General features: G+C 41.5%; 1 protein-coding gene across 1 annotated transcript in view; it reads right to left on the reverse strand.

Annotated features, from left to right (window-relative positions):
- The window catches only part of TRPM3 (transient receptor potential cation channel subfamily M member 3), a gene marked incomplete at its 5' end in the record, with an annotated part of 209,193 nt that overhangs the window by 90,173 nt on the left and 93,001 nt on the right, over nucleotides 1–26,019 (reverse strand). The window contains 9 exons of the mRNA XM_021708256.1: nucleotides 1,324–1,491; nucleotides 3,995–4,223; nucleotides 4,874–5,163; nucleotides 6,242–6,271; nucleotides 10,903–11,043; nucleotides 11,206–11,241; nucleotides 18,508–18,558; nucleotides 21,817–21,951; nucleotides 23,447–23,547. Of these exons, the coding sequence (XP_021563931.1) occupies nucleotides 1,324–1,491; nucleotides 3,995–4,223; nucleotides 4,874–5,163; nucleotides 6,242–6,271; nucleotides 10,903–11,043; nucleotides 11,206–11,241; nucleotides 18,508–18,558; nucleotides 21,817–21,951; nucleotides 23,447–23,547 (1,181 nt within the window). The remainder of the gene's footprint in view (nucleotides 1–1,323; nucleotides 1,492–3,994; nucleotides 4,224–4,873; nucleotides 5,164–6,241; nucleotides 6,272–10,902; nucleotides 11,044–11,205; nucleotides 11,242–18,507; nucleotides 18,559–21,816; nucleotides 21,952–23,446; nucleotides 23,548–26,019) is intronic.

A 26,019-nucleotide genomic window follows, 5' to 3' on the forward strand; every position in this document is an offset into this window, starting at 1 on the left:
CAAAATGCCAGAATTACAGGTGTAAGCCATTGTGTCTGGCTCCAGGCATACTTTTTTAATGTACACAACTATTTGTGAGTAACCAGCCTCACCGAGACAACCTTACTATTCTCATATGAGAAGTTATAAAATTGTGCTGAAGGTCTCATAGCAAGTAGGTGGTGGGGCAGGATTCTGGCGCTATGCACACATTCTGCTAAAATATCAATAATGATGTGCTATTACTATTACTGATGTTTCTCCTAATGATCAAAATATTTTATTCTATCCAGAGGTCAACATGATGGAAAGATTGTTAGGGAAGACAGTCATCTGATCCTGTTCCAGATTCTTATAAGGATTCTGAAACTGAAACAAACATTGACTTTTAATTCAATGAGTCAGGGATTGTGCCTACAAATATATTTTTAGGAAGAGCCTGTTGGAAGAAAGGAAATATTGTTTATCTGCAGGAAAAACAATTCACACAGTAATTCCACCAAGATAAACATGCAAGGCCTTTTGTCATCTGAACAAAACCAATTTTTGTTTTCCCTATATTGCTTCTTCTAGGTCACTTACAGCAACTGCCATTGGCCAGGGTGGTGAGAAAGGGTGGGACATATCAGGAAAGTCTGTGTGGAGTTGTGGCTTGATGACTCCCAAGCCATGAAGCCTTGTTTGTCCCTTTAATAGCATGTGATATTTTTAGCCTTTGGACAGGAGCCAGTGGCAGTCACACTGCTCAGGCGGGGGTTGCAGGAAGCTGTCCCAAGCCCAGCTGCCCCCTTCCCTCTGCAGAACAAAGCCTCCATGCTCTATAATTAAACCAGGAAGAGCTAATAAAAGCTTTCCATACAAACCTCAAAATTCAATTAGTGCTGTAATTGTGAACCCGACCCTGAAGACAGATACAGGCTTAGCTTCTGATCAGCAGAACAGTACCAGCTCAGTGAGGCTGGCTACTTCCAAATTATACAGTCCCTTTCCTTCTTCATGTGCTAAGACAGACACACCACCTAGTTATTCTTAAAGTGTTGCTTGCTTGTAAAATTTAGGATGTCTTGCTTTAGAATTTCTTTGGTTTGTCCTGCACCACTGGCTGGTGGAAGGATTTCACATACAGTTGGACCCTATATAGTCACGTTATTTACAAAGAAGAGGACAGTAGCATAATACTCTGGATTAATACTTAAGTCAAAGTACCCATGATTAAGCCTAGTGGAAGGTTGAGAATAGCTCTTTGACCTCAAGAGTTATTGATTATTGAACCTTAGGCATATCAGCCACACAAGTGGCTTAGAGATTCTCCCCATGGAGAATAACTGCATATTATTTTCTTACTGTTAGTTCCATGTCTTCTTCATCTTTTTCCTTTGTGGGCTTTTCTGGTTCTTCTGGCTCCTTCTCTTGGAGATGGATTTCCTGGGCCTGAGACATATAGGGCATGTCGTCTTTGTTCTTGAACTCCAAGCTGAGAATTGAAGGAGGAAGTAGAATTCCCAGAATTACCTAAAGTAATAATAATGATAATAATAATAATCACATTTAAAGGATTAAAATTAGGGTGGTTGCTTAGAATCAGAGGGCCTGAGGTGTGCTGCATAAGTGTGTGTGTGTTTGTGTGTGTGCACAGGTGTGTGCTCTGTGGTGGGGACCTACATGTCTGAATAACTAACAGTAATGCTAAGAGGATAACTTTGTCCATTAGGAAATATTTTGCACAGTAGCTCAGTCTACCTTTTGGAGGAAAAAAAAGCATTTTGCCTAACTACATTTTACCTGATTAACACCCACTTTGTATGCAGGTAACAGAAAAAAGAAAGACTCTATTCAGGGCAAAAGTGGAAAAGAATTCAGATTCTCATTTAGCCATTAGACAGCATTTGATTTTGACTGTGAAATCAATTCATACATAGGTCCATTGGCATTTAACTGGTACTGTGTCAAATGAAGTTGATTATGCGTTATCTGATTACCTCTGCAAAAAATGCTTTCCTACATTGACCTTGACAGAGTACATGCAGAAAAGCATTTTACTCATTTTAGAGCATCCTGCTGTTATTTGCTATCATACGACAAACACACACACACACACACACACACACACACACACACACACACACATTCCAGTGGGCTCTGGGTGCAACGAGAGAGTGCCCTTGCACTAACACCCCAAGAAGAGCCAGACTGCATTTCTCTCACGTGCACACATCTTACCTAAATCTCCATATGAGAAGACTAACTGGCTTTTCCCATGAGAGATCAATCTCATCCCCTGCCATCAGGGAACAAGTGCAATTCTGAATGATGATACTGACATCTGACTTGTGTTTACCAAGTCTTCTCCCACGTCTTCTCTCAATCCTAAAGCGATTCTGGGGTACAAGGCATCTGAAGATGAACCTTCTTGAAGAAATTGCTCCAAGATAAGGGGTTAAGAGAGAGCTTGAAGGATCAGTAAAAATGATCCTCAAAGAATGAGGCAGGGAAAGCTTGGGTTCAAATGTGCCCGGGGACTCGAGGGAAAAGGGCAGGTCAAGGAAAAGGAGCATTGTTGACACCGAGTTCTGGGTGCCTGGCAGGTCTGGGAAGGCCCGGGGGGAGTGCTGGCAGCCTTGAGGGGATGTGACACCTTGTTCTTGTAGCTGAGCGCTGCCCTGGCTCCTTGCCTGAGGCCAGGATTGGTAGCCACCAGCAGTGTCTCTATGGAATGTCCCTGACCCACTTCATGGAACCTTCTGTGACCCTGGACCAAGAGCCCACAGGAAGAGTGGTTTGGTGGAAGGGTTGCTGTTCCAATAAAATGGTGGGTACCAGGGTGGGAGGTGGGAGGAAGAGAGGAAATTGGGAAATGTAAGTCAAAGGGTACAAAGCAGCAGATGTGTAGGATGAATGACTACAGTTGATATCCGATGTACATCGTAAGGACTAAAGTTATAACACTGTACTGTGTACTGGACATTTGTTAAGAGTATAGATTTTAGGTGCTCTTAACACACACACACATGCACACACACAAAGAGAAACCAGGCAGGATGATGGATATATTCATTTTCTCATCTTATAGTATTTTACTATGTGTAGCAAAACATCATGTTGTACACCTTAAATATACTATACACAATTATTTTTTGCCCACAAATTAGGTAAAAACACACACATATATATAATATACAATTAAAAAATAAACTGGCATCATAAAAATTAAAACAAAAACAAAAACAAAAAACCCCCACATTCTTTCAGTCTTCCACCTCCCATTTTTTCTTTCTTTTACTTCTTTCAGTTTAATGTTTTCTTTGAAAAACATTGAAAAATCATTTTAAAGAAAAGAAGCAGATGCTATACATCATCCTACTTCTCCTAAAAACAGTAAAGTTCCTTGCTTGTCCATTCAACCTCAGAGGTAACCACTACACATAACTGACTATATGATGTTCCTGTCTTTAAAAATGTAATTTATGTAGCCATATAACTATAAATATACACACTTTAAAAAATGGGCTTAGGTTATACAGACTTGTCTGTAACTTTTCTTTATCTAAGAATATATCAGAATTATCCAGCAATGTCTTTACATATTAATATTTGTCTCATTTTTTATTTCAACTTAAAAATCTTCTCAAGCACATCTGGTGATGCCAGGAGGGCCCAGGGGTTCAGGCACCCACAGTGGTCCTAGGTGAGTACTCATGGTGCAGCTTGCTTGTGCCCGTGCAAATGGTATCCCTGTGCACCTGTGTGTGATCATTAACTTTGGATCTTCTGAAAAATATTAAGGTCTAGGCACCCTCTCTCGAGATTCTGATTCAGTAGGACTTGGGGGAAACCACACCCTTGATATGGGAAAAGCAAAACAATAAAACCCTCTACAGGGCATTCTGATGTACAGTCGGGTTTAGAACCCCTCTTGAGATAAGAGAATGCCCGATCCCACCACAGATTTGGTTGGGAAAACTCCAGCCAACCCTCCGGCCCTCATCGCCAAAAGGGCCTCCTTGGGCGCGCTGACCTTGAGGCCTGAGTTCTTGCGCATGCGGAGTCGGCCCATCCACATGTCGGTGAGCAACATCTGGCTGCACGTGTGCGCGATGAAGTCGCGGTGCTTGGCAGCCACGGCCAGCTGCAGGCACGTGGCATTGCTCCAGTTCTTCAGCTCATACGTCAGCAGTTTCATGGCCAGCTGCTCGTCCTGTTTATAGGACTGGTCCAAGAGTTCCACAGCCAGTTGGCCAAAGTCCCTGAAAGACAGAAGGGGCAGAGAAGCCCTTCAGGCCAGATTGGGGACTTGTATGACAAAGGTGGGGACCCACTGGCCAACCACAAAAGCTGGTGGTTCCTACGTGGAGTAGTTGTTTCATATGATGTCTAACCTGTTCATAAATGCATCCAGCCAATATCCATTAAGTATCTACCATGTTTAAAAATGGGGGCATAAGTCAAACAAGGCGTGATCCCTGCACTCGGAGTCTTAAATTCAAGGCATATGAATGGGGGTTGCAGACCAGTCAATGACTTGAGTGCAGTATGTCTTGCTAAATGTGACAAATGCCAGTTCAAATTCCAGCCTTGCCAAGCATCAATGTGTGATCTTAGAAAAGTTACTTAAGCTCTCTGAGTCTTATTTTCCTCAGCTCAAAGAAGTATTTAATAATAGGACTTGCCTCTTGGGGTGGTTGGGAAGATGAAATAAAATTTTTTGTGTATTCGTATGTACTACCATATGTAGTACTGTGTACAATAAAGGTGAATTATTCATACCTACCCTTTGTGTGCACAATTGGGGTGACACTGTTTCCCCTTAAAGTTTTGGGTAGTTCAGACCCTCCAGTATTTGCAGCCCACCTTCCCTTCTCTCCCCCTGACCACCCCAATTGCTGGACTGGCCAACCTGGAGTTGTGATTCAGCTCCTGGGAAATGTCATCCACCATGTCATTCTCAGAGGCCTCGTGAGCCATGGCTTTGCAGAGTTTGCAGGCCACCAAGGCCTTTGCCATGGCCTCCTCGCCATGCTGCCAGAAGAATAGAGCCATCTTCTGCCGCTTCATTAAGACAGCCCACACCATCAGCTCGTGGAAAGGAAAAGGGAAGTGGTTGATCTCAGGGTCATCCAAGTCAATATCCACCTCTTCTTCACGCTTCTTGGTTGTCTTTCTTCCTCGTCTCAAGGGAATATCATCCTGTAGTTTTTAAGGAAAACAGATAGGCTGAGTTAAAAATGAATCAGATCATTTCAGTCAGTAGCTTTTGTGTATCTTCTACTGGCTCAGTTCTGGGATCAATACTGAAATGATCTAAGCCAAGAACAAAAAGAATTCCCAAGCTACTCAACTTTGAAACAAGTTATAATAAATGCATAAGCACAGTGCTGTGGAAACATATCAGTGCCATACTTTAATAATTTTTTTTGAGTTGGAGTTTCACTCTGTTGCCTAGGCTGGAGTGCAGTGGCATGCTCATGGCCACTGCGGCTTTGACCCGCTGGGCCCAGGCGATCCTTTCACCTCAGCCTTCCAAGTAGATGGAACTACAGGCACGTGCCGCCACGTCTGCCTAATTTTTTTTGACTTATTGTACAGATGAGACCTCACCAAGTTGCCCAGGCTGGTCTCAAACCCTTGGTCTCAGGCAATCCTCTCCCCTCGGCCGCCCAAAGTGCTGGGATTACAGGCTTGAGCCACTGTGCCCAGCCTTAATAATTATTTTTGATAGGCCATTTTCTTTTTTTTTTTCTGCTTATCCATTTTTTCTTCTGTGGGTAGGGTTGTTTATACTTTATGATGAATAGTTTTACCCTTTTCTGCCAAAAGGACAAGGACATCCTATACTTTTATTTGCATATGTGACAACAACTACATGAACAAAATACAGGAAACAACCTATCTTGAGTTTCTGCATACCTATTAGATACATTTGCGAAGTTGTTCTGCCCTTTGGATCCGTCATCATTGGTAAATACCCATGAATAGTCTTTGCTTGCCAGAATTTATATGATTCCTTGGCTTTCAAGCTAGGATTTTAATAGGGTTTATTTTTTGTGTGTGCAATGTTGATATAACCTCATGGTGGAATCTTCAAAGCCCCCATAACACTTAAAAAATTCTAATTTTTAAATTTCAGAATAATGTACTAAGCCTAACCACTGAAATGAATATATATTTCATTATATATATATATATATTTCATTTTATATATATATATAAATGTGTAAATAAAAAGACTAAATACTTGACACTAATAATTTGAGCAAACACTTACTTCCATTCCCAGCAGTTTCAAGGCTTTGGGCTGTTAAAAAAAATATTGTAAACAAAGTTAAATTTTTCTTTCACAGAGGTAAGAGTCCTATTTTATCTTAAACAGGTAATGTAAGAACTCTATTGCACCATATAGCATTTATTTTATTTCACTGAGTAAAATACCACAAGAAGAACCTATCTACTAGAATGCTCAGAGAATTACAAATTTAGTAATTTTTGTGAATCACAGAAATTTAGGAAAACTAGAAAGGCATAATGAGATTGCACAGGGTAGAGCCTGCAATGCCTTTTGTGGCCCAAATTTATTTTACCATCCTATAACCATTCTGTTTGGTTGACACCTCCATGACATCTAGGACTTGAATGAATGCTTTGGTCTGAATGTTTGTGCCGTCCCTAAATTCACATGTTGAAATTCGAACACCCAAGGTGACAGTATTAGGAGGTAGTTCTTTCAGGAGGCCATTAGTTCAAGAGGAAAGAGCCATCATAAATGAGATTAGTGCCCTTATAAAAGAGCACCATAGAAGCTTGTTCACCCTTCCACCGTGAGTATGCCGTGAGAAGGTGTCACCTATGAACCAGGAAATGGGCCTTCACCAGACACTAAATCTGCCAGCCCCTTGAACTTAGACTTCCCAGTCTCCAGAACTGTGAGCAATACATTTCCATTGCTACAAGTCCATTAGTTTATGGTATTTTGTTACAGCAGCCTGCACAGACTAAGACAGGTGAGCAGGGAAACATTCAGTCAAACAGATCAAATCATGTATTTCTCAAACCTCTGAAAAACCTCTATTACCCGGAGACTTGGGATTCAGAAATACATGTTTGAGCGCTTCATGCCAGCCATCTCCCTGAGCTGCTGCTCAGTGGGGCAAGGGTGAGTGGGCCAAAGGGAAAACGCTGATGGTGGCAAAAGGCTCAATGGTTTGGAAAGTGCCAGCACACAAGGGAGAATCGTTGGCTATGTTAGGACTGTGTAAAACAGTCACAGTCCAAGACAGAGAAAGAAGGTAACTCAGTAGGTTACAGACCTGGATTTATATTTAACAAGGGGAGAAACAAAATTACTTTTCAGGGGTCAAGGATACCAACTCTAAGCTTTTAGATATTTCACAATGTTTGGGAGTCATCTTGAAAGTTATTTGAGTAAGTAGTAAGGTTATAACATTTATTCTTCCTGCAAATTTTATTTGTTCAAGTTGGAACAGCTTGAATCTAATCTCTCTCTCTCTCGTTCTTTCTCTTTCAGTTTCTAAAATAACCACTAGTCTAAAATTTGTCATTTAAAAAATTTACTTACACATTTTTTCTTTTAAAAATTTCTTTTTAAAAATTTTCTGAATGAATCATTGTCATTACATTTTAGGTGTTTTCAAAGTTTTCTACTAGTCCTACAAAATACTTTCATAATCAGAAGAAAACTTTGTTAAAAATAAAAACCATTAAAACAAAAAATAACAGATGCTGGTGAGGATGTGGAAAAAGGGGGATGCTTTTATACTGTTGGTGGGGGTGCAAACTAGTTCAGCCTCTATGGAAAACAGTGTGGCGATTCCTAAAAGAACTAGAAATTGACCTTCTATATGACCCAGCAATCCCCCTTCTGGGAATATCCCTAGAGGAACTCAAGTCATTCTACAAAAAAAGATACCTATGCAGGCATGTTTATTGCAGCACTGTTGACAATAGTAAAAACATGGAGCCAACTGTGCTGCCCATTAAAACTGGACTGTATAAAAAAAATGTGGTGCATATATATGATGGAATATTACGCAGCCATAAAGAAGGACAAAGCTATGGACCTCGCAGCACCTTGAGTGGATTTGGAGTCTACTATACTCAGTGATCTATCACAAAAACAAAGAACTGAGTACCAGATGTTCTCGTGCATAAGTGGACCCTGAACACTTATCATAATACTACAAGAAAGGGATTGGCAGTAGCGGGACACTGCCGGGGTGGGAGGTCACATAAAATCAGTAGGGTTGCCTGATCCTAATCCAGGCAGGGTGAGGGCCGGTGGGAGGCCCAAACTTTACCTGTACATAGACTACTTAGGTACCTCATCCTCACTTGTACTCCACATCTTTAAAATAAAAAATAAAATAAAATAAAAACCATGCCCACTACCAGCTGGAGCAGCAGTTCTCAGAGTGTGGCTCATGGATTGTGAGGATCCCTAAAATTCTTTCAGAGGGTGTGTAAAGTGAAAGTTATTTTCTTTGTTTTATTTTTATTAACCAATTTTCTTTTGGAGATGGGGTCTCGCTCTGTTGCTCAAGTTGGAGTGCACGCTTAGCTCATGCAGCCTCTGACTCCTGGGTTCAAGAGCTATTTTCATAATAATACTGAGGTGTTACTGGGTTCCACACTTTGTTGACATTTGTGCTGATGGTGCAAAAGCAGTGGTGAGTAAAATTGCTGGGTGCCTTAGCAAGAATAAAGGTAGTGATACCCAACTTTACTGTTGTCATTAAATGCCATTGCTGTGCACTGGCAGAAAGTAAAACAAAACAGTTTCACTTAAGAATGTCCTTGTTGAAGCCTAAACAACTATTAACTTTATTAAATCTGAACCCTTGACTACATGTCTTTTTTACTGTTCTATGGGATGAAATGGAAAATATGCCCCTAAAATACTTCTGTTGCATACTGAGCTATAGTAGGTTGTCCTGAGCAAAAGTACTTATGTGATTGTTTGGGAAGAATTATAGCCACATTTATTTATTTATTTATTTGAGACAGTCTTGCAATGTTGCCCAGGCTGGAGTGCAGTGGCACAATCAGAGCTCACTGCAGACTTGAACTACTGGTCTCAGAGGATCTTCCTGCCTCAGCCTCCTGAGTAGCTGAGACCACACTGGGCTAGGCCAGTGGATTTAAATGTAACAGAATATGATACGTTCACTTACATAGTTTTAGATTTTGGCTTTTTTTTTTTTTTTGAGTTGGAGTCTTACTCTGTTGCCCAGGCTGGAGTGCAGTGGCACGCTCATTGCCACTGCAGCCTTCACCTGCTGGGCTCAGGGGATCTTTCCGCTTCAGCCTTCCAAGTAGTTGGAACTACAGCCATGCACCACCACGCCTGGCTAATTTTTTTTTATTTTTTGTAGAGACAAGGTCTCGCTAAGTTGCCCAGGCTGGTCTCGATCCCCTGGGCTCAGGCAATCCTCTCACCTTTGTCTCCCAAAGTGCTGGGATTATAGGCACAAGCCTCTGTGCCTGGCCTTGTTTTAGATTTCACACTGCAGCTCATCTTTTAAAAACTGTTACTTGTTACACTGTGATGTAAATAAAAAAGAATATGTACAATTATATGTAAAGATTGTTAAAATATTCCTTCCTATTTCTGATACATTTGTCAAATTTGCCACATATTTGTGTGAGGTCAGATTTTCTTCATATACTTCAAAACTTCTTGCAACAGTCTGAATATAGAAAGAGATATGAGAAACTAGCTGTCTTCTGTTAAGCCAGACATTGCAGAAATTTGCAAAAAAATGTAAAACAATGGTACTCTTATTGTTGATGTATTTTTTGTTTTTGAAAATATATTTATTTTTCATAAATGCATTATTTATGTTAACATAAAATGAGGCTCTAATGGTTATCTAAAAATGAATTAAATTTTTTTGAGTCTCCATTTAAATTTCTAACATGGTAAATGTGAATAGATAGACCTCTCAAAGATAAAAGCTCTTTAAGGCTGCGTGTAGCGGTTCATGCATGCAATCTTAGCACTTAGGGAGGCAGACGTGAGAAGACTGGTTGAGCTCGGGAGTTCGAGACCAGCTTAGGCAACATAGCGATACCTCGTTTCTACATAAAATAAAAAAATTAGCCAGGCATGGTGGCGTGCACCTGTAGTCCCAGCTACTTGTAAGGCTGAGGCGGAAGGATTATCAGAGTCCAGGAGGCTGAGGCTGCAGTGAGCTGTGATTGTGCCACTGCACTCCATCCTGGATGTGAGAGAGAAATCGATTTAAAAAAAAAAAAAAAAAGGAAAGCTTTGGTGTTCTTAATAATTTTTAAAGGTGTAGGTAAATAGATCTGAAGATCACAAACCTGGAAAATTTCGGAATTAATCATCTTAATAAGATCCATTTGAATTTCATGACTATTCTCTGAATATTTAGGCTTATGCTCAATGCAGTGTTCTAATCTGAATTGGACCTAATGACAAAAAGTGACCCAAAACAAACAAAAAAACAGTCCTAAGCACTCCGGTTTTATTTTATTTATTTAGTTTTTTGAGTCGGAGTCTCACTCCGTCGCCCAGACCGGAGGGCAGTGGCCGCTCCCGGCCCCCGCAGCCTCGACCCGCTGGGCTCCGGCGATCCTTCCGCCTCAGCCTCCCGCGTAGCCGGAATTACAGGCGCGCGCTCCCACGCCCGGCTGATTTTTTGATTGATGGCAGAGATGAGGTCTCGCTGCCCAGGCGGGTCTCGAACCCGCGGACTCAGGCCATCCACTCACCTCAGCCTCCCCAAGGCGCGGGATGACAGGCTGAGCTTTTTTTTTAAAAAACAGATAGGATAGAAGAGGAGGGGCAGATACCTCCTTCTCAGCTGGTCCTGCTCTTAGAGACAAAGAAGTCACGCCCCCAGTCTCCCACGCCCTCGTCCTCCCAAGTCTCGGGGCCGCAAGACTTACCCGTTTGGGCCCGAAGAGGTTGTGGTAGAGCGTCCTGAAGCGCTTGCGCGTGTAGTTGCACCGGTACGCCCCGCCCATCAGGTACTCGATCACCAGGCCGATGTCAATCAGGCTGATTCTGTAGTCGGGGGGCAGGTTCCCCTATCAGGCAAGAATGAAACAAACAAACAGACAAACCCAAAAGACAACGTGGTTTACTAGGGATTCTCTTTCATGTACTCTGTAACTATTTTAGAGTAAAAAATATATATATATGAAAAAAGTAACATATGAATGTATTATTAGGCTGGTTAATTAATTCACCTTAAAATAGATCCAACCGAAACCTGGATATTCTCGCTTGGAAAGAAGACATAAGTTAAATAAGAAGATGCAGTAATCGTCGGCAATAATAGAAAATCAAAATATTTATTCAAGTCTTCAGCTGGGGAGAAAAAAACACCAGTGTAGCAGAGAGAAACACAAGGCTAGACAGAGCAAGGGCTATCACTCCCAGCCACTAGGAACTAGGTTCCAGGATGTTCCCCGAGTCCCTCCTCAATGCCTCTGACCCAGGCCTGTTACTGCCTTCTTGACAATGGTTGAGTTTGTCCCACTCACTGAAGGAAGACTCCTTTCAGAAGATGAGTGTTACTACCAGGGCCTGCATCAGCTGGCCTTGCCTGGGGTTCCGGTCTCCTTTAATAAAAACACTTTTAAAAAAAATGTATTGTAGAGACAAGGTCTTGCCAGGTTGCCCAGGTTGGTCTCGAACCCGCGGGCTCAGGCAATCCACTCGCCTTGGCCTCCCAAAATGCTGGGATTACAGGCTGAGCCACTGAGCCCCGCTGAGTAAAGAAACTTCCAATCATAGTTTTTAAAAATTGGCATGTTTTTCATAAGAGAAGAACAGCATCTAGGGAGGAGATTTGGGGTGTCAGGATGAAATTGCATATGAACATCCCTTGTGCTTAAGGAAAAAGCGAGAGAGACTGGAAGTATAAATTTTATCAAGGGAATATTTATTTTTCCAGAATTAAGAAGATTATTTTTTTTCCAAAGAGAGTAGTGTTTCTTGAAACTTTAGAGTTATGATGTATCTTTTAACTGCTTGCCATATGTAGATGCAAAAACACTAAAATTTTTATTATTCTTTACTCATTACTGCTTTCTACTTCGAAAGGAAGCTCTTTATGGTCTAAGGAAAATTTTTGCTTTTAGGACAAAGAAGAGTTAGTTTTATTTGTGGGACATCCTGAGTGAATAGTGAATTGCAGAGGGCATGATTAATCCGTTTGATTGGCTGAATTTTCCCTACACAAGAATGGTTTCTATCCTCCTCAGAATTTCAAAATCTCCTTTGTTTGAGATTATCTTTATCCATCTAACTGAATCAGCAAGTTAAGCTATCCTCAGGCTAAGCAAAACCAATCGTCTGACTTCTTTATGCAAAGCACGGCAAAAAATATTAAAAAGGGAACTCAGAGAAAGTTTTAAGGCGGTAACTTTTCATGTATTGTCCTTTCCACAAACATTAGACTGAATTTAAAAACAGTACCCATGCAACCACCCTTCTCCATTATTTTGGGGCAGGTTAACAAGGCCACAGTTTCTGTGACCCGCTCGACTCTTCTTGACTGTCAGACAAGGCTGTTATTTAAGAGCAGAAGAGTCCAAGCGACTGGACCAGTCTGGGTCAGCCTCTTCTAGACACATGACTCCTCTAAGGGTGACCTCCATAGAGTGCCCACTCATCAGGTTATTTTCCTTGGTACTGTGAAGCTGGTGGGGGAAAGAACACTGGCTTGGACTTCTGTTCGACCTTCATGAATCAGACTCTTTCTCTCAGGGTCTCAGGTTTCTTTTCAGTAAAAGGGAGTTGGGCTCCATGGCTTTAATGGTTTGTGATGCTTGAATGTTGGGTTTCGGAAAAACCCCAAAGGATTTTTTTGTGAAAGTATGGAAAGGCAGTTAAAGCACATCTATGAATTTGTGCCTACTTTGAATCTTGTAAGAATTTTTAAAATTTAAAATGTGGGTAATACTGAGCCTAACGCCTGTGTATTTTGTTTTGAGGAACTTAACGCATGAGCAAGCATCAGTTTGAACTCTAAGAAAAAGACACCAATGTTGCCTGCAGGCAAATATCAAATGGCTATATTTATTCTTTTGAGGTGTCTTTAAGAGTGGGGGTTGTCAGGAAAGTGACAATGGGAGAAAATTCAAAATAAATAAAAACTTAAGGGGTAAATAAAGCATTTCTAACAAATGATTTTACGCATAAAGGACTTTTAGGGTCATATTCCGCTAAGGAGGGTACTGGAATCTTCTCATATAAAGCTTGACTGCAGAATGATTTACTGGCAGAAGCAGGAGAGAGGATTTGGTGACCATTCAGATTCTCCCCAGCTTTTTGAGTGAAGGTTCGAAAGGAACTGGCCTGCCTTTTGTTTGACCACAAGGGGGCGATGCTCAGCTAGCCGAAATCAATGAGAAGTCCTCCCCCACCAGCTTGTAACTGCCTGTTGTGTTTTATATGTATGATAAAGCCATATAAACAAATCCAGAGTGGACTGAAGGACTGGGGGAGAGAGGGAGAGTCAGATGCTCTTGTTGAAGTGAGGGAAAGTTTACTTAAATAAGTAATGTGTTTAAACTCAGCCTGTAGGGATGATCGCATCTGTTTCTTTATAGAGATTTTGGGAGCAAAGGCGTTAAGGGAAATTAGTTTTAGATTTTTAACCAGGAGGAATGGAAACTCCCTGGGGAACAGGATATAGATTTCATACAATGAGTACAATTTAGGCCTCTTGGGATAAGTGTCCTGGGTAGACTCTGAAGGGGATGGCAGCCTCGGTGTATGATGAGGGGCTGGGCCAATGGCCCTGATCGCCTGGGACCTGCAGACGTCACAGATGTTGCGTTTGCATTGCTTCTTTTAGGACAGGCATTTCGGGGGGGGGGGGGGGACTGCATAGATACTCATGCAGAGAAGAGCCAGAGACATCACCCCATAGTGGAAACAGCATTGGGTTGTGGTCCTGGCTCTGCCCCCATGTGATCCTGACCAGATCACTTTCTTTCTCCATATCTCAGCTTATGATGTGAAAATAGGACACTGTAACTTCTAAGGGCCTGCCTTATCTCTAACGTTTCAATCGATGACCACTACCTGGCAGGCTGCTCTTATTCTTATAGTAGCCAGCCCACTGGTCAAAGACCCTGTCCCAGAGCTTTCAAGGTTGATGTAGCTTCCAGTTATCCCCGAGAACTGAAGACTCAGAGACAAGGGGTGGTCAAAAGATAGACAGGGATGGGGTTGTGCTCATCGCATCCACCTCCTCTGGAAAAAGCAGAGAAGATGAGCAGTACCTCATATACCAACAGGTAATAACCACAAACCTTCTGGAGGAGTCTTCCTTTGCCTGAGTCCTTTTCAAATTGGAAGTCAAAAATGATACTGGAGGGATACTCATGCTGCCTGCTGTTTCTGTTACACTGCCCCTCCCCACTTTGTAATTACTTTGGTAATTGGTAAAGCCTGAACTATTATTTCCCATTTTATGCCTTAACAACAGGGTGAGAGGCCATGTGATTCAAGTAATTTGCCAGAGAGGCTTGGGTCCATGGGTAGGTACAATTTGACTACTTGAAAATGTTGTCTTCCTTTTTCATGCTGTGAGCTACTACTTTAAAGCTAATGTTTAATTCGTGCCATGCCTAAGGATATCTTTTAATTAAAAGAATAGTTTAAATTCACTTACGAGATCTGCTCTTTGACATGAATTGTTTTTTAGATGTCAGCATGATATCACTATCAGAATTCAGCTGTTTAGAAACTCTTTTTCTTTGAAACTCATAACAAGCCTTCAAAACGAGATTGGTTTCTTCTGATAATTGAAAAGCATAACATGATTGCTGGTTGTCAGGTTTAGCAAGGGAGTATGAGAAAAAGACAACCCTAGGACAGTTTGTATAATAAGGAAAAATGAACTGCAGTTGGTACAAGCAGTCATTAGGATGGGTCTTCATCTGGTGGAAGCTCAGGGGAAAAGAGGACATCACCCCAATGTTTGGCCAGTAAGCATGGTAATAGATCAGGCAATCAATCTTTTAAAAAATAAGAATGCTTTTGCAAATGTGCATGAATTTAGCAGCTGGGATTATGAAAATATCCTTTCCTTATCCAAAGTATGTCTGAAATGTTTTTTTTTTTTTCATTTGCAAAGCTCTGGATCTTAATTCCCATGTGTAAATGAAGTTTAAATTATCATAATTTCACCACTACTTCTATATAATATTTAAATAGCTCCTCCTTGGTGGGGAAGAATAGTATAGGTAATCTGAAGTGTTAGCACATTTAATTTAAGAAAGAAAAAACTACTTTAAAACATACAGAGGCACAATTGAGCAGACAGCTACTAAAATGGCAGGTTATATTTCACAGAAAAGCAGACAGACTTGGGCCACTCTGGTTTAATATGACAGCATTGATACAGTCAATGGATTTATGCATGGAAATAGTTCAGGAAACTGGGTTGGCTTATATTCATTTAAATTTCTGATTGATGCTGAAAAGCAACTCTTTTACTTCATTGCTCAAAGATTGTTCCCTTGATATGAATAATTTGAGATTTTGAAACTAGCTTGGGAGCAATTTTCCATGTTTAGTTTTGTTGGTCTCAGAGAATAAGTGAACTTGGAGATGTCATGCTAGTTGACTTATAATGGTCTGATAATTCCCTAAATGCATTCCTTAGGTTCTTAAGAGTTATTTACAGTTAATTTTTATATTATCAATCACTGTGTTTAAGGTCCAGGACTGTGTTCCTAACTCATGAACAGTGTACTATGATTTACAACTTACTGATTAATTTTTGTCACAGATTAAACATATATATATACACACATATCTATTTCCCCCTATAACTGTAAAGAAGAAAGCACATGTTAATTATTAATATGTTCCTTAATTCCGAAAATTACTTAAACTTCCCAAGATTTTCTTAGCATTTGAAACCTAGTTTTTGTAGCCTCTGAGTATCTTATTGGCTTAAATCTCTGGAAATCATCTGGAACCATCTGAGAAACTTGTGCACCAGTGTTAATTTCTCTCTTAATTCACTTCTTTAAAAAATACGAAACAAAGAAAAACCTTCATTTTCGGCTCCCTGCATCCATACAACATAAAATGTAGACACTTTGGCTCCTTTGAGTGCCACTGTTACTCTTCCTTCTCTCCAACTGTCAGACACTCACCTGGATCATGGAAACAAGTGGAGTCTACATTTCCTGTCCTGACCTCTTCCCAAGGGAAGAAACACTGGCTTTCTGTTTCTCCCTGTCTTAAGGGCATTCTCTTTTTCCAGGTAAAAAGATACATTGTTCCTAGGCCAGCGCAGTACTACTTTTGGTGATTTGTTATCATTTTTTTCCAGTCACTAAATTAGTAAGTAAATGCATGCTTATCTGTTTTCTTGTCCCAATATTTGGATCATCTTTAAAAGGGAAAAAAAGCTGCTCTTAGTCTTCCTTCCTTCCAAATTCTCACCATCCTGTTCCTTTTTGTTGTCTATATTATTTTAGAGGTCCATCTTTTGCTAAGATATTTTAAAGATATTTTACCTGTCCTCTAATAATACATCTGAGAGCAGATGCAAGAGGCAACTCAAGGGATTTCAGAAAAGAGAAAATTATATTGCAAAGCAGAGTCCTATGGGAAAAGAAGGTAATAAGAGGGATTTTTGATTATGTATACTCAGTGGAATCTAACTGCAAAAACCCCTTTGAAACTCAGGCTAGACCTTATTGCTGGTAGATTGGTGGTTGAATTGGGTGAGTGACTTTGACTTTGAAGGCTTGGGTAGCCAATGGCCGGGACTGAGGGACAAAGGTATAGCTGTCTCTTCAGAAAGACTCACCATTCCTTCAGGGACACATTATCTTAAGGTGAAGGGGGATAATACCTTATTCATTATTTTAGAATAACTCAAAGTATTTGATGGAACAGGAGTAACTAAGATCTCGGAAAAGAATACATATTGGATATGCCCACTTCTAGTCTTCTGAATTTACTTTCCAGGCAAGTTTAAGCCAAGACAAATGGAACAAAATTGGAAGGCTTGAAGGAAAGAGGAATAGGTTAGTTGAGGACAAGTCTACTACTATGGTTTGGAACGAGGCAGACCGCTGAAAAGATATGATCTTAGTGAAATTGTGGTTAAGTTGAGAGTAGATTGTTCAGTGTCTGTTTCCCTTGCTTTGAATAGTAACAAGATGTACTCATTCACTCACACAGATGAAAATCCTTCATTAAGGTTTTTTCATTATGGAGATGGGAGGAAAGTTTACAAGGGCCAAAGGAAGGAGGTGTTTTTATATCCTTTACTCCTTACTAACAAGGGTCTGGCAGGTTAATAGGCACATTATAAACAACCCCAGGGTCTTTGGAAGGAAAAATTAAAAAGGAACTTCAGGACACTTGAAGATCGAGTCTTGCCAACGACTTCCCATGAGATGGAGGAGTGATATTCTATTTTTGACCTCACTTTGTGGCTTTCTCTGAATATGTCCTATGGACTTTGGTGAAGAATTGTCACAAAGTGGCGACAGTGGGGATATAAGTGCACGTGTGTGCTGGTATGTGTGTATGGGGTAGGCAAAGTACCACCCTCTAGTTAATCCTTTGGAGTTAAAACATCCCTTTCTGGGAGGGGTTCAAGGGTTCAGAACCAAAGGTACCTTTTAAGGAGAACAAAAGAACAAGCATTGGCTAAGATTAAAGTCTCCCTCTACCTCATTCTTCTCATCTTTAAATGGGAATAATACTATGCAATAATAATAAAATAATAATGATTCTACGTCATAGAATTGTTGTGACAATTAAATGAGTTAAGAAGTATCGAAAGCTTACATCAGTGCTGTGTCCCTAGTCACCACTAACTCTTGGCTCTTATTATTTATTATCGTTAATCAAAGGCATTGAGCTCTAATCCTAGCTCCTCACAAACCACCTAATACAGTTCTCACCTCCTTGTATTTCTGCCATCTGAATATAAATGAGAATAATTCTACCTGATCCATACCTACCAACTTTTTCCCCCCCATCAAATGAAATGAGTGTGAAAAAATACTCTGGAAAAAATAAAGTGTTAGAAGAATAGAATGCATATATGTGTTTTAGTCCCTGTTTTCTGAAAGTTTTGGAGCTGTGCTGTCTACACTTTATCTAATGTTAGACATGACATTGTGTCAGGAGTTAGCAGATGAAGACACCTCTATGGTCAGATAGTGGCATGGAAACTAGCTTCCCAAACAGTGAGGGGCATACGCAAAAAATACAGGAAATGGCATAAATCCACTTGGCATGGGGGGAAAGCTTAGAGTTTCACTACCCAGAAGCATTATGTCCAACAAAAGCATCTAAAACCACGCGGCCGAAGATAGTGCCACAGTTGCACCATAAGCAGAGGTGTCAGTTAAAAGACACGCACACACGCTGTTCTGAAATGAGGGGACCTGGCAGGGACAGGAATACTCTGGCAGCTCATGCAAAACAGAGGCACTCTCTATTCACAGGAAGCAGTCAAGACAGGGCCTCCGACCTGCAGTCGAGAGGGTTCTTACCTTTTTGACATCCCTGACCAAGTGGTACAATGTATTTGAGGGCCCATGTCTCTGAAAACAATAAAGAAGAATCAAACGGTTTTGCTAGTCAGGGGCTCTCATTGGCTAAGGCAAGAAGGATCTGGAAGGAAGGGTTCTGGCCGGATGGAGGGCAGTTCACTAAGATGGACTTTGTTCTAGTTGCTCAGTTGTACCTGTCTTTTGTAAACAAACACACTGGCAGGTTTCTGGATTGTGTTTTCTCAAGAAGACACATTTGAGACTCCAGGTTCAACCATTGTAAGGGAGGTTGTCAACTCTGTGATGACTGGGCCAACACATCACTGAAGGAGCCAGTTTTGCAGCGAGGGGAGCAAATGGGCCCATATACCACATTGGAAATACAGTTCAGCACTTGGCCATGGCAACTTGTTGATTACCCATAATGAATATGAAGTTGCCTAAAAAGGATTGGCCAAATTTTCTGTAAAAGGCCAGATGGGAGATACCTTAGACTTTGTGGGTCACACAATCTTCATCAAAACTGGTCAACTCTGCCGTTGTTATATGGAAGTGGCCATAGATAAAAACATTTTAAAAAATGAAGTGGACTATGAGTCGATGAAACTTTATTTATAAACACAGAAAGCCAAATTTCATATAATTTTAATATGTCATAGAATATCATTCTTCTTTTGATTGTTTCAACCATTAAGAAATGTAAAAAAAAATTTTTTTTAGCTTGCAGACCGTACACAAACAGGCAACGGGCTGGATTTGGGTGACTGTTTGCCAAAACCTAACTTAAAGAAAAAGACATAGGCTGTTTGGGAAAAAGAGAGTCTTGGAGAAAAGATGTATGTTTACTTGGGCAAGAGTAAAGTAAAATAAGTTGCTATTCTATTGTCTTTCAGAAATAGGAATGCTAGATAAAGTATAAAATTCACAATGAAATTTGAATTTCTGATAAACAATGAGCAATTGGGACATAAATATGTCCCATGCAATATTTGGGATGCACTTACACTAAAAAAATTGTTGTTTTTCTGAAACTGAAATTTAAATGAGCATCCTGTATTTTTTATTTGCTAAATCTGGTGATATTACTGGAGGACCTAAAATAGTGATGGCAAATTCTTAAGCCCTGTCTCAACACATTCAAGCACTGAATCCCTGTGAACTGCCTCAACCCCTGGCCCATTCATGTGAACATACTCATCAGAGTTCCTTTCCATGGAGGGGGTGCTGTATTGTGTAATGATTCAACAGGTAGACTCTGGAGTCAGGGTGTGTCTGGTCCAAACCTGGTGCTATGACTGACCCGCTATGAACACAGGCAAGCCACTTTACTGTGACTCAGTTTTGTCATCTCTAACATGGGGATAATAATCTTACTTTATTTGATGGGGTTGTTGTGAGGATTAAATGATACAATGCTCAGAAAGCTATTAAAACAGTGCTCAGCACTGTTAGCTGCTATTATTATTATTATTATTATTATTATTAATGCTGAGGCCATTCACTGTTCCATAATCCTTCTTAACAGAATGTTCCAGGTAGCCACCACCAGCTGACCGGAGGGATGAAATCTATTGACCTTTCTCAGTCTAGTACTTTCTTACTGTTTTCCTTTCCTTTTTTTTTCTTTTTTTTTTTGAGATGGAGTCTCACTCTGTTGCCCAGACTGGAGTGCAGTGGCCGCTCCCGGCCACCGCAGCCTCAACCTGCTGGGCTCCGGAGATCCTTCCGCCCCAGCCTTCCAAGTAGCTGGAACTACAGGCGCGCGCTACCACACCCGGCTAATTTTTGATTTATTGTGGAGATGAGGTCTCGCCAAGTTGCCCAGGCGGGTCTCGAACCCGCGGGCTCAGGCAATCCACTCACCTCAGCCTCCCAAAGGCACAGGATTGCAGGCTGAGCCACTGAGCCGGCTTACTTTCCTTTCTTTTCAGTCTTTGGAATAAATCACTCTATTCCCCTGATTCTCTAATTGATATGCCATTCAACTCTGTCTTAGCCTGTTTTTTAAATTGAAAACTGAATTATTCTTATTGAAAATCTCAGTAAGAATACCTGCAGAGAAAACAGAAACCTGACACCTTGCAAATCTGTTTCTCCTTCCTGCAGCAGGGCTGACATAGTGCCAGGATGGTGGCACTATAACAACTACCACAGGCTGAGGACCAGAGACCAGCTCCATCCTGCTTGTGCTCTGTGTGGTGAAGCAGAGACATTGTGACAAAGGAGGGGGTGAATAATCTCAGAGACAGAAGCTTGGGTTCAGTACCTACTGGCTTCTTTCTTAGAAGTTTTGTGACCTTGGATAAACCTACTCACCTTGGCCTCTGCTATGCTCTTGAATGTGTGGCCCCTCCAGAAATTCATGTTGAGCCTTTATCTCCAATGCAGTAGTATTAAGAGGTGGGGCCTTTAGAAGGTGAGGAGGCCACGAGGGCTCCTCCTTTGTGAGGGGAATGAAGACCACTATAAAAGAGGCTTCACACAACATTCAGCCCTTTTGCCCTTCCCGTCTGCCATGTGAAGACACAATGTTTGTCCCCTCTGGAGGATGCAAAAACAAGGTGCCATTTGGGAAGCAAAAAGCAGCCTTCACCAAATACCAAACTTGCCGGTGCCTTGATTTTAGACTTCCCAGCCTCCAGAACTGTGAGAAATAAATTTCCGTTGTTTATAAATCACCCAGTCTCAGGTATTTTGTGATAGAAGCACAAATGGACTAAGACAGCTTTAATTTCCTCATCCGTTAAACAATATCTATTCTTTAAATGTCACTGGATCAATAGTAGTTTTATTCAAGACTACTTCTTGGTAGCCCTAATGAATGAATTAAAAATCATTACAAAACTACAAAACTAAAAAAAAAAAAAAATGTTTTGAATAACTCCAAACAAGACGTATTTTACATTTTATTTCACTGTTGTGGAAAAAAAATGGTAGTGAATACATTGGCCTTCTTTGGTGCTTGGCGTTCAATCAATCCTCCTTTGCGAATTGCCTCCAACACCCTTTGGGCTTCAGAACAAATGGTGTTCTCATTTCCAGAACCTTGTGGTTTTTGTGTAAGAATGTGAGAACAATACCCTTAGGCTATTACTTGACAACTGAGCAATTAAAACAAGTGGAATTTTGGTGATGTGGTGTTTGTCATCTACATAGGACTAAGGAATATTTGTGAAGAATGTTCCATGCATTTGGAGGGCAGGAGGGAAGAGAACCACAGGCATGTGAGGGGCAGGAGAAGGTAAAACAGAAAAAAAAAAAAAAAAAAAAACACAGAGAAAATGAAAAAGTGCCTTCGTTTGGCCCTACCGTATTGTATAATTCCTCTAGTCTGGAGATGGTGAGAAAACGGTGCATGCTTACTCCATTCTCTATGAGTAATTTCACAAAATCCACTCTGTCCAGAACTAAGGCATCCAACATGGCTTGCTCCAGAGATCCCACCTGCAAATCAAGTCACTGAGTTAGTCTGCCCCAGGGTCTACAGATGCAGTTCTTTGGCGCTCACCTGAACAGCTTAGAAATGGATGCGTTTGAATCTGGAAAACCTTCAGCACATCCAAGAACATGCTAGCAGAACTGCTCACAGCTCCACTTTTGGGACAGCCACGGCCTCTCCTGTGTTTTGGGGCCTGTCTTTGCAAAAAGAAATCAAAGATTTCTAGTTCCCAAAGCGATTTCTTCCCTGAATCTCTTTCTTGTTCTGGATCCCAAGAAGATGCAAGAGTTTACAAGGTTTTTCCCCTTGAAATTCTGTGACCAAAATTCTCAACACCAGTGAAATGCCAAAGTGGGCATTTTGCTGTCTTTATTTTAATCATTCTTAGGCTCTGAAAGAGACCCCTGGGTGGTCTATGGCCATACCACCCTGAACACACCTGATCTCGTCTGACCTCGAAAGCTAAGCAGGATTGGGCCTGGGTTAGTAATTGGATGGGAGACCCCTGGTGACTTGAGAAGAGGGACCCAAGTAAACAGATCCAAGGACCTACATAGATGCTGGATCTCTGTGTAGAAGTGACCAAGGGTGTTACTTAACTAAAGAAAGAACAGTCTACTTTTTGGATTTGCCACTGGCAAAGATTTTTATTTAATTCCTTCTACATACATTTTTTAGTGTCCAGACTCTAGCAAATTTTTCCATGCTAGCAATCCACTAGTACTAAATGAAGACGTGCTCAATCCCAGGCAGAAGCTCTTTGGGGGGAAAGGAAGGGTTAAAAAAAGACCTGCTTGTGAGGGCAGTGATTTCAGGCACAGAAATCCAATTTCAGGTCACTGTGTTGCCTCTGTGGATGCATGTGTATACCACTCGACGGCCAATTTCCCACGTTGTTATTTTTGGTAGAGTCAATTGAGGGAAACAAACCAAGAACAGTTACATAAAGTGTTGGTACCCTCGTGTTTTGTTTTTTTTTCCCAAATAGGGAGGACCTGAGCTCAGCCACCAGGACCAGATGGTACCTGCACAGAGAAGCCGGCTCATTCTGCATCCTGAGGTGTGACCCAGCCATAAACCAGCAGGGGCTGCCACCCCTGGGGCAGTTACCTCTTCCTTTGGCCCCCATCAAAGACAATCCAAAACAAACTGCTAATTCCACTTCTTACTTCATTTTAATTCGTACAACTTTGCCTCATTTTTTTTTCAGACATAGTAAAAACATTGGTGTCACTTGCAGCTGAAAATTGCTATTTGGAGGCCACTCATAGAGATGAAAATGTTTGGAATGTTTGGAATTGTGCTCAGTTGTAACTTCCACTAGGTGGTAGTGTTTCCCTAAAATATGAGAAAAGAAGCCGTGGCTGGGCACTGCTGCAAATGAACATTTTCCATCCTGAAGAAAAGGCAGTTGTTTCCTAAGCCAATCTCAGAGACTCCTTAAACAAATTCCCTCGCCCAAGCAAGCGGGCTTTTCAGGGGTGATGACATATACTCTACCGGCCACTGTTGCCCATAAATAAAGATCTGGCTGCGAGCGATGTCGACTCTGTTCCAGGCTAAAGCTAAGCTCAGTTGGTCTGGGGCCGAGGCATTGGCTCCTGTGTGTAGACAAGTGGGAGACAAGAGTGGAAGAGAGAAAACAATGATCAGTTATCACACCAAGAACATCCTCTCCATCGCTGCCACCAACACCCTCTTCCAGAAGGGCAAACCCAGCTGGGCTTCTCAAATTCAGAACTATTGACATTTGGGACATTTGTCGTGGGGCTCTCCTGTACATTATTACTATTACTACAATTATTATTATTAGAATATTATTATTACTACTGTTTAAAAGAAATGTTTAAAAATGATCTCGAAACTCTGTGCTTTTTTGATACATAGTAATTGTACATATTTATGGAGTACATGTGATATTTTGATACATGCATACAATTAGAGTATTAATAGATACCTGGACTCAACCCAATTGATGCCAATAGCACCTCCCGCATTCTTCCTCCCAGACATGATACTAAAAAATGTCTCCAGGCAATGCCAAATGCTCCCAGGTGCAAGGGAGGCAAAGTCGGCCTGTAGCTAAGCATCTTTCCACAGTCCAGCTCGCTATGGTATATGCACAGGATAGCAGCACTACCTGGGCACTTGCTAGAAATGCAAACCTCAGACCCTACCCCAGACCTACTAAACCAGAATCGAAAAGATCTGTGCGGACACTCAAGTTGGAGAAGAACTGCTCTACCACACACTTTGCTTCTGCTGGCCAGTCTCTGGTTTCAAGGCACCATTTGAATCGTGTTTTGCATGGGGATGGTGAGCTCACCAACAAGTGGGCCAACCTTGCCACTCTCTTGAAAAACAGCTAAGATCTTTTAAGAGCAAGGCCAAGTGGCTTAGATTTTATTTTGATTTGTGGGTAGAAATCATTGGAACCATTTCCCACGTTCCCATTATTCTCCAGACTCTGTCTCTAGATCTGTGCTGTTCACGTGTGACTATTTAAGTTAAATTTAATTAAAATTAAATAAAATTAAAACTCTAGTTTCTTAGTTACATCAGCCTCATTTCAAGTGCTCAGTAGTCACCCATGGCTAGTGTGAATTGGAGAGTACAGATATAGGACATTTCTATCATTGCAGAAAGTTCTATTGGGACAGCTGGTCTTGATGAATGCATCCTGTTCATAAATGCGACCTGCCAGGCAGCTGTAGGTGAAGCTGGGAATGGGGATAGCACGGTAGAGAGAGAGAATATTGGGTTGCAGTTAGGGGTTCTGAACCTGCCACTTTGTGACTGTATGAGACTTCTCTAAACTACTGTTTTATTATCTGTGAAATGGGTACAGTACAACATTATTCTGTTTCCATGGCTGAGATATTGTGAGACTGTAATGAGATTATATAAGTGAATCCATGTGTGAACAGGTTTTCACAGTTCACCAACACCCTTGGTGCATTAAGAGACATGCCTCAATATTTGCCCAGCTTGATGCTGCTGGGTATCCCATCAGCAGGGGAGAAGGGTAAAGAGACAACACACTTCCCTGGCTCAGAGATTTTAAACATCTAGCATGTGCTGAGCAAAGTATTAGGCACCTCCACATGTGGTCATATGTAATGTCCCAAATAATCCTGGGAATTGGGTCTTACTCTCTCCACTAGGCAGATGAAGATACTGAGGCCCAGAGAGGTTGGGGTCAATAGTCAAAGAGCTATCAGCTGCTAGCAGAGGGTAACGGAACAAGCATTCCTCATGCCAGGGGTGAGATTCAGACCCAACACGTTCTTCCTTCATCACTGCTGCTCCTGATGCTTGGGAAGGAAGGGGGGATCCATCACACCGCCCATCTCTCTGGGCCCGTCAGCACTGGAGGTCAGAAGCCATGAGGTGGGGGCAGGGTTCCTGGAGACTGAGTGATATTAGTGATGCCCAAATTTGCTGCACATTAGAATCACCTGGGAGCTTTGCCCAGGGAACATCCCATACTGATGAGATCACATTGCTTGTGGTCAGGCACAGTGGCTCATGTCTGTAATCTCAGTGCTTTGGGAGGCAGAGGTGGGGGAGTGCTTGAGACCAGGAGTTAGGGACTAACTCCTGAGACCAGCCCAAGTAACATAGCAAAACCCTGTCTCTACAAGAAATAAAAAAATTAGCCAACTGTGGTAGTGTGCCCCTGTAGCCCTAGCTACTTGGGAGGCTGAGGTGGGAGGATTGTTTGAGTCCAGGAGTTTGAAGCTGCGGTGAGCTATGATTGTGCCACTGCACTCCAGCCTGGGCGATAGCGAGAACCTGTTTCTACATAAATAAATAATAAATCACTTTGCTTTGGATGGGATCCAGCCACTGATATTTTTTGAAGCACTCCAGGGGTTTCCAATGTGTCGCTGAGGTTGAGAACTACCACGCTATATGCTCCCTTTCCTGGTTACCCTTGCCTCTTCCCTATGGGATCTAAGATACTCACATTCAGGATTAGGCATAGTGTTGGTTAGATGAGCACTTTTCAAATTTGAGTATAACCACAGGAACTTTTAAAAACATAGATTCTTGGATCCTCACTCTAGACA

This window comes from Carlito syrichta, unplaced genomic scaffold (genome assembly GCF_000164805.1).
Source record: "Carlito syrichta isolate Samal-C Ts95f unplaced genomic scaffold, Tarsius_syrichta-2.0.1 Scaffold135656, whole genome shotgun sequence".
Classification (NCBI taxonomy): Eukaryota; Metazoa; Chordata; class Mammalia; order Primates; family Tarsiidae; genus Carlito; species Carlito syrichta.